The 14166-nt window shown below is 48.0% G+C and overlaps 1 protein-coding gene across 1 annotated transcript in view; it reads right to left on the bottom strand.

Annotated features, from left to right (window-relative positions):
- LOC136537821 (E3 ubiquitin protein ligase DRIP2-like) overlaps nucleotides 1-10099 on the bottom strand; it is a 43717-nt gene extending 33618 nt beyond the window's left edge. Inside the window, exon 1 of the mRNA XM_066529789.1 lies at nucleotides 9898-10099. Coding sequence (XP_066385886.1) covers nucleotides 9898-10099 — 202 coding nt within the window. The remainder of the gene's footprint in view (nucleotides 1-9897) is intronic.
- Nucleotides 10100-14166: the final 4067 nt, after the last annotated feature.

Here is a 14166-nt window from a genome sequence, read left to right on the forward strand (position 1 = left end):
GAAAGGGTAAACCAGGTACTAGAAGATATGTTGAGAGCTTATGCCATTTTTTTCTAGAGAAGTGGGACGGATGCTTGAACTTAGCTGAGTTTTTCTACAACAATAGCTATCAAGAAAGCATTCGTATGGCACCCTTTGAAGCTCTATATGGGAAGAAATGTAGGACACCACTCAACTGGGTTGAAGTGGGAGACCATGGATACTTTGGGCCTGACTTCATCAAAGAAGCTCAAGAGCAAGTCAGCATTATTCAGAGTCATTTGGAGGCAGCTCGGAGCTGATAGAAAGCTTATGCGGACAAGCGTAAAAGGCCCTTGCAGTTTATAGTTGGGGATTATGTGTACCTCAAGGTGTCTCCTATGAGAGGGGTGCATCGGTTCGGTGTTCAAGGCAAGCTAGCCCCTCGATATGTGGATCCTTACAAGGTTGTGAGACAGTGTGGCCTAGTTGCTTATCGTCTTCAACTGCTAGATATTTTATCGGTGGTACATGATGTGTTCCATATATCTCAGTTGAAGAAATGTTTGCGGGTACCTGATAAAGATGTGGAAATTGAAGGGCTTCCCCTCCAGCCTGACTTGATGTATATTGAGCATCCTGTCAAGATCTTAGATGAGAAAGAAAGAGTGACTCAGAACCATGTGATAAAGTTCTACAAGGTTCAGTGGAAAACCACTCAGAGGATGAAGCAACGTGGGAGCAAGAAAGTTACATCCTAGAGCATTATCAACACCTTCTTTCTGGTCACTAAGGTAGTTGCTTGCATTGAAATGTATCCCTATCTCATTTCCCACACTAGGCACATGAAATCTCGGGCAAGATTTTGTTTTAGGGGGGTAGATTTGTAACACCCTTGGTGTTACCCTGTACAATCTTTTGCTAAATCACTGCATAGCATCATAATTATGTGTAAATGCATGTGATATAGGGTATAAATCAATGTGCGTAATGTAAAACGACCAATGAAAATGCGTAATGCTAGGTCGTTCATGACCTATACAATTTTCAAGAACGAATGTTCGCGAATTTTTATTGAATGAAAATGCTATAGAACGTATATACGGAATTTTAGTAAAGTTAGAAGTACACACCGTGTAGGTGACGATGAAATACCTATGGTCGAGAAATGAATTCACTAACTAGCATACCTAGTAGCTTGGAAATCAAATGTGACGCGAATCCGATCGAGACTTAGTCGAATTTCTAAGGCTAAAAAATGGTTTGACAAAGCTGAGTTTGGCAATTTTTGTAAGGAATTTGGGTTAAGCAGTGGTATGATGTTTTAGCTTGGTTTGGTAGCCCCATGTGTCCTCTTGATCATCATGAAGTGGGTTTAGGTCGAGAGACAACCTTGTGGTGGGTTTAGAGGCTTTAAAATTCATGCTCAGCATGCTCTCGGTGGGTTCACCGGCACTGCGCGGTCACTACGCACGGTCCTGGTGTCGCCGTGCCAGCCTTGCCATCGCTGGCTGGCTAAGGCCACCCTGGCTAGGCTATGGCCTAGCTGGGTTGGTCACTGTGCATGCCTCTGGCTGCTGCCCCCTCCTCGGCCGCCGCCGCGCTGCTATCTCTTTCTCTCCCTTACGCCGTGGCCCCACCAAGTCGCTGCCATCGTCCCGATGGGGTGCTGCTCGCCTGAGGCTAAGACACCTCCCCCATGTGCACTTGTCCGCCATCGGCCATGTCCCACTGAGGCGGCATGACGCCCCTCTGCCCGGGTCTCTGCCGCTTGCGTCGTGTGATCGTTGCCACTGCCGCGCGCGCCTGCTGCACCGTCACGTGGCCTGGTGAAGGGTTGAGATGGCGACTAGAGGGGGGGTGAATAGTCTTTTCTAAAACTTAATCGCGTCGGCTAACCGATACAAATGCGGAATTAAAACTATCGGTCTAGCCAAGACTATACCCCACTATATATGTTCACTAGCACCTTGCAAAGATAACATTTATGCAACAAAGGTGCCGGGCTAGTTAGAGCTCTCCTAAACAATTCTAGGAGCAAGGTTACACAAACCTATGCCACTAGTACTTTAAGCAACAAGGGAGCTCCTACACATGCTAGTAAACAAAAGCACAAAGCTAACTAAGCTCACTAGCAATGCTCAATAACAAGGCAACCAATGCCTAATTAGAGAGCGCAAATACTTAGCTACATAAACTAAGCAATGTGACTAACAAGGTTACTAAAACCAAATTAGCCACGCAAGGGAGCTACTTCTATGCTACACAAGCAAGAAGGTAATTAGCAAGCTACACAAGCTATCTAATTACAAGAGCAACTACACAAGCTTAATATGTATAAAAGTAATTGCAAGCTTGTGTAATGGGGATGCAAACCAACGGGAAGAATAAGGTTGACACGATGATTTTTCTCCCGAGGTTCACGTGTTTGCCAACACGCTAGTCCCCGTTGTGTCGACCGCTCACTTGGTGGTTCGGCGGCTAATTAGCATCACCCGCTAAGCCCGCACATCGGGCGCCGCAAGAACCTACCCCTTGAGTGAGGGTAGCTCAATGACACGCTTTACTAAAGTTGCTCTTCGCGACTCCCGCGGGGCGAGCACAAGTACCCCTCACAAGCACTTCTTCGGAGCGCCGCACAAGCTTCTTGCGGGCTTCGACGGAGACCACCACCAAGCCGTCTAGGAGGTGGCAACCTCCAAGAGTAACAAGCACCACCGGCTTACAACTCGATCACCTAGTGCCACTCGATGCAACCTCACGATGCAATCGCACTAGAATCGCTCACTCACACAATCGAATGATCACTATCAAGTATATGTGTGATGGAGGGCTCCCAAGCACTCTCAAGCATGGACACAAAGTCCCCCAAGGTGCTCAGCACCAGCCATGGCCGAGGGCCACTTCTATTTATAGCCCCAAGGGCTAAACTAGCCATTACCCCTTCACTGGGCAACGGTCGGGCCGACCGGACGCTCCGGTCGTGTTGACCGGACGCTGGACCTCAGCGTCTGGTCACTCGCAGACGACCACGTGTCCCGATTCCAACGGTCACTTGACCTAACCGGACGCTCCAGCTTCAACTGACCGGACGCTGGACCCTCAGCGTCCGGTCGTTTCCAGTAAGCTCCCGAGCATGACCGGACGTGTCCGATCAAACGCGATCGGACGCAGCCAGCGTCCGGTCACACTCCAGCTACTGCGTCACCGTACGTCAGCCTGACCAGACGCAGCCTTCCAGCGTCCGGTGCATTTGGATCCAGCGTCCGGTCACTTGACCGACGCTGGCATCTTCTCCATTCTCTTCACCCTTGCTCAAGTGTGCTAACCACAAGAATTTGCATCCGGCGCAATAGAAAATAGGCATTCCATTTTCCCGAAAGCGCCGAATGACCCAAACCCATCTCACCCCTGCAAACATCACATCCTTTGTAAATGTGCCAACACCACCAAGTGTACACCACCATGTGTATGTGTGTTAGCATTTTCACAATCATTTCCCAAAGGATGTTAGCCACTCAACTTGCCACGCCACTCGATCCTAGCGACAATGCAAAGTTAGATCACTCGAGTGGCACTAGATGACCGATATGCAAACAAGTTTGCCCCTCTTGATAGTACGGCCATCTATCCTAAACCCGGTCATAAACTTCTCTACACACCTATGACCGGTGAAATGAAATGCCCTAGGTTATACCTTTGCCTTGCGCATTCCATTCCATATCCTTCAATGTTGATGCAACACATGCACCAACACGATCAACAATGATATGATCCACTTCATATCATCACATGATCATATTGGTTCATCGATCTTGACTTTACTTGCTCTTCACCATTGCCATCGTCCATCGGCGCCATGTCTTGCTCAAGCTTCACCGCCACGCGGTCCATCACTCCAAAGCCTTCGACTTGCCCTTCACGCTTGCAACCGGTCCATCAAGCCAAGTCTTGTCTTGATCTTCTCCACATTGATCACATGACTCAATGTCATGTTTCATGTGCATTTAAGCTCCTTCATCATCACATGTGTGAGCTTTGCAACATCTCCAAGCTATTTTCACCTTCATGGCACATGTTGCTCACACACATGTACCTGTGGACTAATCACCTGTGTATCTCACATAAACACAATTAGTCCACCTAGGTTGTCACTCAATTACCAAAACCAAACAAGGACCTTTCACCTGGCCGCTGTCGTCTTGCGATTCAAGGCGCTACGGTCGCATGTGTCATGCCGGCCCTGTACGCGCAAATGTAGCCATCATCGGTCGTACCGTTGTCCTCTTCTATTTAGTGGCAAGCGCCACACTGCGCTCCCCAATCATAGTCGCCTTGAATGGCGTCACGCCGGCTGGCCATGCCGTGCCAATGCCAGCTCGCAGAGCCTAGCCCAATCCATGTAATTGCGCACGCTAGAAGCTTGAATTGGAGCCTAGCTACGCGCCAAGCCTACCCACTGCTGCAGTCGTACGGTGTTGGGCTTCAATTTGAAGTTTCCCTGCTGTCGACCACCTTAAGACCAAAGGTGATATCTAGCTAATTGGCCTCGCACCGTCCACCTCTGTCCAATTAACCATGAACCCAACTAGCTTTGGTGGTTAGCTCACGATTGGAGTCGACCCAACGAGCTTTGATCCTCTAGTGAGGTACTATGGAGCATTTTCCTCGCAGCGGTCCGCCATGGCCATCAGGATGGATGCTCAGCTAGGGCGTCGTTCCTTGCTCCTTTGTCTCAATTGAGCGGTGCTTTAGCGTCTCCTTGACTTGGTTGCCTCTCCTGTGAAACAGTTTCACCAAGGGTGCAGCGAGTCACCGAGAATGCCGTCGTCGCGCTTGCCGTGAACCAGAGCAACCCCACGCACGTGGCCAACCACCTTGCCGAGCCTCACGACTTCATCTAGGCCGTCCTACATGTCTCTGGTGAGGCCCTCCTACTCCTAGGGTAGATGATTGAATCGGTTAAGGCCTAGGCTCGCCGGAGCGCGTGGCCACCACCGACAAACGCGAGTAGATGCTGTGTCCGTGGCCGGCTCATTTGGGAGTATAACTGGTATATCTATGACCTCTAGAATGTTATCAGTACTCTAGGCATGGAGGCTAGGTAGTGATGGTAGCGCCGGGCTAGACGTTTTCGCCGGCATCAGTGTCAATGTGGCCAAACCCCACCATGGTGCATGGCCACGCCTCTGTGCGGCACCAATCGTGGTGTTTTATACCTCTATCGACTGCACTTTTGATGAAGAGTGTCATGGTGGTGATTGTTGCTGCCGAGGAGGTCCGTGCTCGTCGACGTTTGGCTGAAGATGCCGTGGCCTCTAATAAGATCCGACCAGGGACTTTGAAACGGGAATTAAAAGTAAGTTGGGGGGGTTAAGTGAGAGCGTCAGAGAGAGAGAGAGAGAGAGAGAGAGAGAGAGAGAGAGAGAGAGAGAGAGAGAGAGAGAGAGAGAGAGAGAGAGAGAGAGAGAGAGAGAGAGAGAGTGAAATAGTAGAAAGGACTGTGGGTCCATTTAGTTAAAAGCCGAGGGCTCTTTTGCATAAGCGTCGGCACGCGTGCGGGTCTCCCCGCCGTGGACCACTGTCACGCGTGGGCCGAGCCGTGATGGGCCGCGTTGGGCTGTTCGTCTTTTTTTCTTTTCTAATAAATTAGTAATGATTTTCTGTTTTAATTTTTGAGCCAAACTTGTATAATTAATATCAATTCGCATAGATGTCCAAAAATTATGAAATAAATTGTGTTCTGTGCCTAAAAATGTGATCTATCCGTTGTAGTAGTTAGTTTACAGTTATCTATGAGAATATTAGATTCATTAATTCATTTAGGAAAGCTTAGCATTATTTAGATTAACAATTGTAGGAACTTTTGTGACAAATTGGTAATAGCTTTGATCCTAAAATTTTTACAGTAGGTTCATTGTATTATTATGTGCTCACTGTAATTTTTATAACCTTAGAATATGTTGATAAATAGGGTAGTTAATACTCCTTGTTTTATCATATATATAGTAAATCGGTATTAACAGTAAGAATGCCTTTAGTTGCTAAGATAATACATGCCTTGTTTCATACCTGTTAGGTAACTTAGCACCTTAGTCGGTAGAACTAGCTTAGTAGCTTGATAGGTGTATTCGTATTTTAAGAGTTGCTGTTGCTGTATTACTAAGTGTTGCATCATTATTTCATGCATGTAGATAACGAGTTGAGAGTTCGTGTCTGCGGGCGAACAGGAATACGAGGAGATCATCGAGGAGTACGAGGAGGAGATTCTCGTACAGGAGGGAGCCCTGGAGCCATCTGTTGCTGACTTTGTTGACACACCGTCTGCCCAAGGCAAGCCCAGTGCATAACCCTTATTTTGAATGATCACTAAATATATATAAGAATGATGAAGAGCATGCCCAACACCTTCGGATAGTACTTGCTCGACTAAGGGAGCACAAGTTGTATGCTAAATTCAGCAAGTGTGAATTTTGGTTAGATCAAGTGTAGTTTTTGGGGCATGTGTTGACACTTGATAGCGTTTTAGTAGATCCCAGCAAGGTGCAAGATGTGTTGGATTGGAAGTCTCCCAAGTCTGTACACTAGATTCGTTAGTTCCTTGGTCTAGCTGGGTACTATCGGCGTTTCATCCTGGATTTTTCCAAGATAGCTCAGCCAATGACCAAGCTGCTCCAAAAAGAAGCTAAGTTTGACTGGAGTCCAGCCTATGAAGAAGCCTTCCAAGCTTTGAAGACATTCCTGACCACTGCTCCTGTGTTGGCCCAACCGAATATTGATCGACCGTTTGATGTATATTATGATGCCTCAAAGATGGGGTTGGGATGTGTGCTTATGCAAGATGGACGTGTGATAGCTTATGCTTCGCGCCAACTGAAAAATCATGAAGTAAATTACCCCACCCATGACTTAGAGCTGGCTGCTGTTGTCCACGCTCTAAAGATTTGGAGGCACTATCTGTTGGGCAACAAAGTGCATATTTTCATAGATCACAAGAGCCTCAAGTATATTTTCACTCAGTTAGAGCTAAATATGAGGTAAAGGAGGTGGTTAGAATTGATAAAGGATTATAACTTGGAAGTTCATTATCACCCAGGAAAGACCAATGTAGTGGTCGATGCTTTGAGCCAAAAGTCACATCAGATTGAGGAAACAACTTTGTCTCTCAACCATGCAGAAGTGCTGTCTCACATTACATTGACCTCAGAGTTGCTTGAGCAGATTATCCTGGAGCAAAGGCAAGACCCTGAAGAAATTCTCCACATAAAAAAATTAATGGCCGAAGGGCGTGGTCCTCACTTTAGTGTTGATGAGCATGGAGTAGTGAGATACAAGGATAGAGTAGTGGTTCCATCCAATGAGGAGCTGAAAAGAAAGATTTTGAATGAAGCCCATCATTCAAAGTTGTCCATTCATCCTGGCAGCAACAAGATGTATCATGATATGCACCACTTGTATTGGTGGTCCAACATGAAGCAGGACATCACCCGGCACGTCGCGGAGTGCGACACTTGTGGTAGAGTTAAAGCAGATCATATGTGTACTCCAGGATATTTGTAGCCCTTGCCTATTCCTGTATGGAAGTTGAAAGATATCTCCATGGACTTTGTGGTGGGTTTGCCCCGCACATCCAAAGGCTATGATTCTATTTAGATCATTGTGGACCGTCTCACCAAGTCTGCTCACTTTATCCCGGTGGACACTAGATATACAACCAAGAAGTATGCTGAGATATATTTTGATCGGATTGTAACCATACATGGAGTTCCCCTTACTATCATCTCTGATAAAGGGTCAGTCTTTGTCTCTTGTTTCTGGGAGCAACTGCAGCACTGTCTGGGTACTCATCTTATTAGAAGTTTAGCATATCACCCATAAACTGATGGTCAAACTGAAAGGGTGAACCAGGTGCTCGAAGATATATTGAGAGCTTGTGCCATTTTCTTCCCTAAAAAGTAGGATGAATGCCTGAAGTTAGCTGAATTTTCTTACAATAATAGTTACCAAGAAAGCATTCGCATGGCACCCTTTGAAGCTCTATATGGGAAGAAGTGTAGAACGCCACTAAACTGGGTTGAAGTGGAAGACCGTGGATACTTTGGGCTTGACTTCATCAAAGCAGCTCGAGAGCAAGTAAGCATTATTCGAAGTCAGTTGAAGGCAGCTCAGAGCAGACAAAAAGCTTATACAGACAAGCGAAGAAGGCCCTTAGAGTTTGCAGCTGGAGATTATGTGTATCTCAGGGTGTCTCCTATGAGAGGGGTGCATCAGTTTGGTATCCGTGGCACGCTAGCCCCTTGATATGTGGGCCCGTACCAGGTGTTGGAGCAGTGTGGCCCCGTTGCTTATCGTCTCCAGCTTCCCAACATTTTATCTGCGGTACACAATGTGTTTCATGTATTACAATTGAAGAAATGTCTGCGGGCTCCTGATGAAGCGATAGAAATTGAAGGGCTACCACTCCAGCCTGATTTGACATATGTTGAACACCCTGTCAAAATCCTGGACGAGAAAGAAAGAGTGACCAGAAACAGTGTGGTAAAGTTCTACAAAGTACAATGGCAAAACCATTCAGAGGATGAGGCCACATGGGAGCAAGAGAGTTGCCTATTGAAGCATTATCTCCACCTCCTCTCTGGTTCTGATAGTTAGTTGCTGTATCGAAGTGTAATTCCTATCTCCTCCTCACACTAGGCACATGAAATATCGAGTCGAGATTTTATTTTAAGGAGATAGATTTGTAACACCCTCGGTGTTACATTGTATAGTTTTTGCTAAAACACTGCATGAGCATCATACTTATGTGTAAATGTGTGTAATACAGAGTATAAATCAATGTACGGCATTTGAAATGTTCATATGAAACAAGAAACAAATGTTACATTTCATGTCGCTTTATATCGTTTAGTATTCTAAGTGAATTTTTATCGAACAAAAATGCTATAGAATGCTTATGCGAGACTTTGATAAAGTTCATAGTACGAATTACGTAAGTGACGATAAAATACGTGCGGTCGAGGATGGGGTTCGCTAGCTAGTGTATCAAGTAGCTTGGAAAAGGAATCCGACGTGAAACCGTTTGAAGCTTAGTCGTTTCGCGCAAGTTTGAAAATGGGTCGACGAAGCCATGTTCGACAATTTTTGTTGAACGACCGGGTTAAGAAGTGGTGAGGTGTTAACAGCCAACCTAACAGTCAACGGTTTTTCCGGGAAGCGTTACCTGAGGTGGGGACTATAAAATAAACAAATGATGCAACACTTCTCCATGCAATGTGATATGGCCTATTCCCAGCGCAACGAAAGGTTTGTGATGTGTTTTGCTGGATTAGGAGACCAATCTACAACGTGGAAACGCCACCTTTGTCATGTTATGTAAAGCCTCACATCCTAAGATACCTCCAATAAACAACCTATGTAATTCGTTTTGCTTGAAACGACACTTAGGTGGCCATTAAGGCTAGTCCACTTTTAGGTGAACATTAAGTTTAGAACACTCACGCAATTACGCTATAAATAAATAAATAACATAACATAACATAAAGCCTGCCGTAACACACTCCCGGTAAAAACGGGCTCCATGTTATTTTCTCATGGATCATGGCGTGCACACGCAGCACCCACCGCTCATGCAATCAACCGCGCCGATCACCTCAAATATCCTAAAAAAAACAGTGCAAAAGTGAACACCTTTACTCTCTAATGTTTGAGAAATTCTCAACGTTTGGGCGAGTGAAGATGCCCACCTTTCGCGCATCACCTCAGAATCCAGACAAATCACTGCAAAATTTCAAATCTGAAGCGCGGAAAGATTGCCGTGACCACCTTCCACGTTTCACGACGCAGCACCCCGGAAAAGAACGGCTTTGAGCGAGCCACAGGACCCGAGCAGACCTATGCACGCCAGTTACTGAAAGGTTGGCGGAGCGGCAAGTTACTCACAGGTGTGGAGGCACTCAGTGATGGTGGCGGCGTCGCGGAAGAGGCGGCCGCAGAGCGGGCACGTGAGGCACGCCACGAGGGCCGACCGCCTCAGCATCACCACGTCCCCGGCTCCTCCGTCCCCTCCCGCTCCAGGCGCCGCGGCGGCGTGGGCGCTGGCGCCGGCGGTTGGCGCCTCGCAGACGAGCACGGCGCTCTCCATGCCGCCAGCCGTAGAGGCAGAGGCCCTCCGTCACGGCTCTCACCCGCGTCGCGCTCAATCGCGTTGCTCGCAGCTTCGATTTCCTCGGCCGCGACAGCGACAGTGTGCCGTACGCTTGAGCCTTTTACGTGATTCTTAAAAAAATTCAAACGCACACCATGATATTTTACTTTTTTTTCCTCCAGTCATTCCGTTCGTCTTCGGTTTGATTTTTACCGTTTACCAGCCCCTGACACGTGGACCCAGTCAGTGAAAACGTCCAAAATACCCTTCTCTCAAGGCGTAAACTGCTCTCTATATTATTTCCCCATCGGCATCTTCTTCCGACGGCACGGCCCTCTCTGCGATGTGTCGCCCTCCCGACTCCGGCGACCCCCATCCTGACTTCAGCGAGCCCTCTCCCAACTCCGGTGAGCCCCTCTCGACTCCAACGAGCCCGGCTTCCCTCTCCCTCTCACATCCGCGATGCGCCGGCGTCCGCGATGCACCGCCCCGGCCTCGATGCGTCGACGTCTGCTCGGCCAGCGTCCATCGCTGGCCTCGAGCCTCGGCCCCGACTCGTCGCCGGGCCCTGAGAAGACAGTGCGCGGTCGAGGCCTCGCTCGCAGGTCGCAGCTCACGCAGCACGGCTCCGGCGACCAGGGGCCGAGCTCCCCCCAAGCAGCCAGGTCGCGCGCTGCCTGCCGAGCCTCCACTAGCGCGCTCGCCGGTGACCACGTCGCACACGTGCCTTGCCAACTCCTCCTCGTCGCGCCCGGGCGACCTTCCTTCCGCTCTGCGTGTTCCTCGCCCTCGCCGTCTCCACCATCTCTACCCACTCATGCCGCGCCTGGCGCGCCGCGTGGGTTCCGACCGCGCCGCCGCGCTGCTGGCCTCCCCCGGCGCTGTCGTCTTCGTCTTCGGGCTGTCCGTGCCCCGCGAGGCGCGTAGGGTCATGGCGGCGCGTCCTCGGCTTGAGGCGGCCTTGGCGCGCGTAGGCCTGGGCTAGGTCCGGTGAGTTCAAGTGGGTAGGGAGCTCGCTGCCGGCGGTACGGCGACACGGCCCACGCAGGGGCGCACGCGGCCGTGTGACCATCGCGCGCGTCAGTCGCGGTGGCTGGGGCGGTGGAATCGCTGGGCGCCAGCGATGGAGGCTCGAGGTAGCGAGCGGCTAGGCTCCGCCCGACCCTGACATCCGCGAGGGCGGCTGCGCCCCCGGCCCCAACGCCCACGCGGCCGGCTCCGCCTTTGGCCCCGGCGCACGGTGGAGGACAGGACGAAGACGACCGACGGAGGAAACGAAGAAGGGCACGGTCAAGAAGCAACGCGAGGGTATTTGGTATTTTTTCAACGCATATTGACACCGTTAGATGGAAAAGTGGACGGAATGGTTTGAGAGACAAAAAAAAAAAGTGTCATAACATATAGATGTGTTTAAATTTTTTAGTGGCAGTAGACCGCGACCATTTTTTTATTCTTTTATAATGGCACTTTGGTAAAAGGCTCCGTGCGCTTTGGGGCTTTGGGTGGGCGGTGGGGACGAGTCGAGACCGCGATAGTGAGGACGCGTAGCGGGTACTGCGCTTGGTTTCTGGAACCACTCGGCGAGTCGACGTCACGCTCAAGCCGACCGACCGGACCGCTTCAGCGTCTCGCCGTGACACCGTCTCCTGGGTCAAAACTTTGCAGAAAAAAAAATCCCTCCAAATTTCTGTATATTTCGCCAAAAACAAATAATTTCCCCGGGTCAAAACTTTCCTGAGGAAAAAAAATCGTGTTGTTTATCTTCTACTAGTACTGTACAGTATTATTCTTCCAAACTTTTGTGGTATATATGCCTTAAATATTTAAAATGTTATATAAAAAACATTAATTTTCTTTTTTTTTTGCAAACAATTACTCTTCTGATTTATCTTCCTCAACTATGAATGAAGTCTGATCACTCCTCGCAACACGTGGTGCCAGGCAAAAAGTCTAAATGCAAAAATAAATAATTTTAGGGTCTAATTGGAACGGAGGAATATAAAACAGAAGAAAAAAAAAAGAAAACACAGGAATAAGAAATGAGTATAGGCAGAAAAAACAGAGGATTGAAAACACATATGAATTTTATAGAAATGGGTGTTTGGGACACATGAATATGAGAACATAGTTACTCCTCCATTCTAATGAACAAGGGCTTGCTCATCTCTCCCTTTATATGTAGGAAAAATTTTCAAGAGCTTGGAGTGGATGTTTTATTTCCTCAATTCATGAAGGAAAGCAAGTCTTTCCTTAGCATGTGATGTAAGCATTGGATTTGTTTGAAATTCCTATAAAATTCCTCCGATCCAAATAAGCCCTTAAAGGCTATGGAGATAAAAATCGAGTTTTATAGGCGAGTGAGGAAAATCTCGTAGAAATTTCCTGACCACAGATTTGGACCTGGATCTACGCAGGGTTGAGGCCCATAGTATACATGGGTTTTCGTGCGCCGTCGGCCCGCTTCACTCTGCCACGCTGGGCTGGGGCACGGGCATCCCACGATGGAAACGGAGAGCCCTCCCGTCTTGACGAGTTGAGGTCCGGTCCGGTCCTCTCGGGTCTCGGCCGCCGCCGGAGGATCCTCCGGCGGCAAGGCAGCTCTATGCTGCCGCCGTATCGCAAGGCTGCGTGCCGGCGACGCCGACATGGATCCTCTCCTCCCGTGCGCCTGAGTTTCGCCGCACTCCGCAGCGGTCCTCTTGCAGGTAGAGAGTCGACGGCGTCAGAAACTACGGAGCCCATGTTTGCTCGTTCATGTGATTCTGGGGTGATCAGCTTTAGTGTATGTTTTTTTTTTCTTTTCGAAAGGTCATCTTGGTGCATGTGGAGACTGATTAACTCTAGAGCTCATGGGCTAAGTATTTCTCCTTCTGTAAACACATAACCAGGCAAGAGCAATCCTAATCCCGTCACCAACACGTCGTCGGCTGCACTCTGCACTTCGTCTCCAGCTCCAGGTTTGATTACCACCTCAATCGGTTCCATATATTACTTGGTCACCATATATTACTTGATCACTGTAGTTTCTACAAAAAAATTTCCTTGTGTGCATGCCTCCAAAGTCTGCAGTTGGATTGTACAGTCACTCCGTAGCATCTGAATTGCATCGTGCCATTAGATGGCATGCACTCTATATTGGATATATAGACCACTAGCAATATCTGCAGCAGTAAGGTCTAAGATGTGTGTGTGTCAAGGTTGAGATTAAAGGGCACTTTATTACCTCTTTCCATGGAATACAAGAAGTCGTTAAGAATTAGTGATAGTAAATAAGGTCATTAACTAGCAATAAGTAATAAAACATTAAGCTTTAATTAAGTTGTTGTGTTTGAAAGGACCAAGATGCCTAAGAGGAGGGTAAATTGGGCTAATTCTAAATTTTTGCAACAATTAAGCACTACACTTAGCCTATTTCGCCCCTTGTATCTAAAATCTGTTTCTATTGTTCTCATATACAAAAGTTTTTGCAACCTAGGTTCCAATCCTACTCTAGCATGACAATTCTATGAATGTAAAGACATGAAATAAATTCAGCGTCTAGTCCGTGGTCAACAGCATGTCCACGCTGCAACAGATACGACTAGCGTCGCGTCCGGTGAGCACTGGTGTCCAGCGTCCGGTCGCACTCTGACAGCTGCTGCTGATCAAATGAACTGACCGGACTCTCCAAGCTGCGTCCGGTCACAACCAAACCAGTGTCCGGTCAGTCATTTGACTCTCCATTTACTTTCAATTCGAAATTCTTTGTGAATGAAGTTGACTTCTATCGATCTTAGGGCTATTCCTGAGCTAGCTAGTGCTAACTTGGACAAGTGTGCACCACACCTAATCCATTAGACTCACCTAGGTTAAGCTACTAGTCCATACCCGTCTTAATAGTACGACCAAAGGAAAAACAAAGTCCTAAACTACTCTAAGTGTCTCTCCAACACCAAACGACACTTACAACTAGTCCGTCCTTAACCTTGTCGTCCATCCTTTAAAAACCAAAACGATTTTCATCGACAGGGGCATGACAACCATGATTACCCAATCAATTTTCATTACCATGACCTAACTCGAAT

Source organism: Miscanthus floridulus, chromosome 2, assembly GCF_019320115.1.
Source record: "Miscanthus floridulus cultivar M001 chromosome 2, ASM1932011v1, whole genome shotgun sequence".
NCBI classification, from domain to species: domain Eukaryota; kingdom Viridiplantae; phylum Streptophyta; class Magnoliopsida; order Poales; family Poaceae; genus Miscanthus; species Miscanthus floridulus.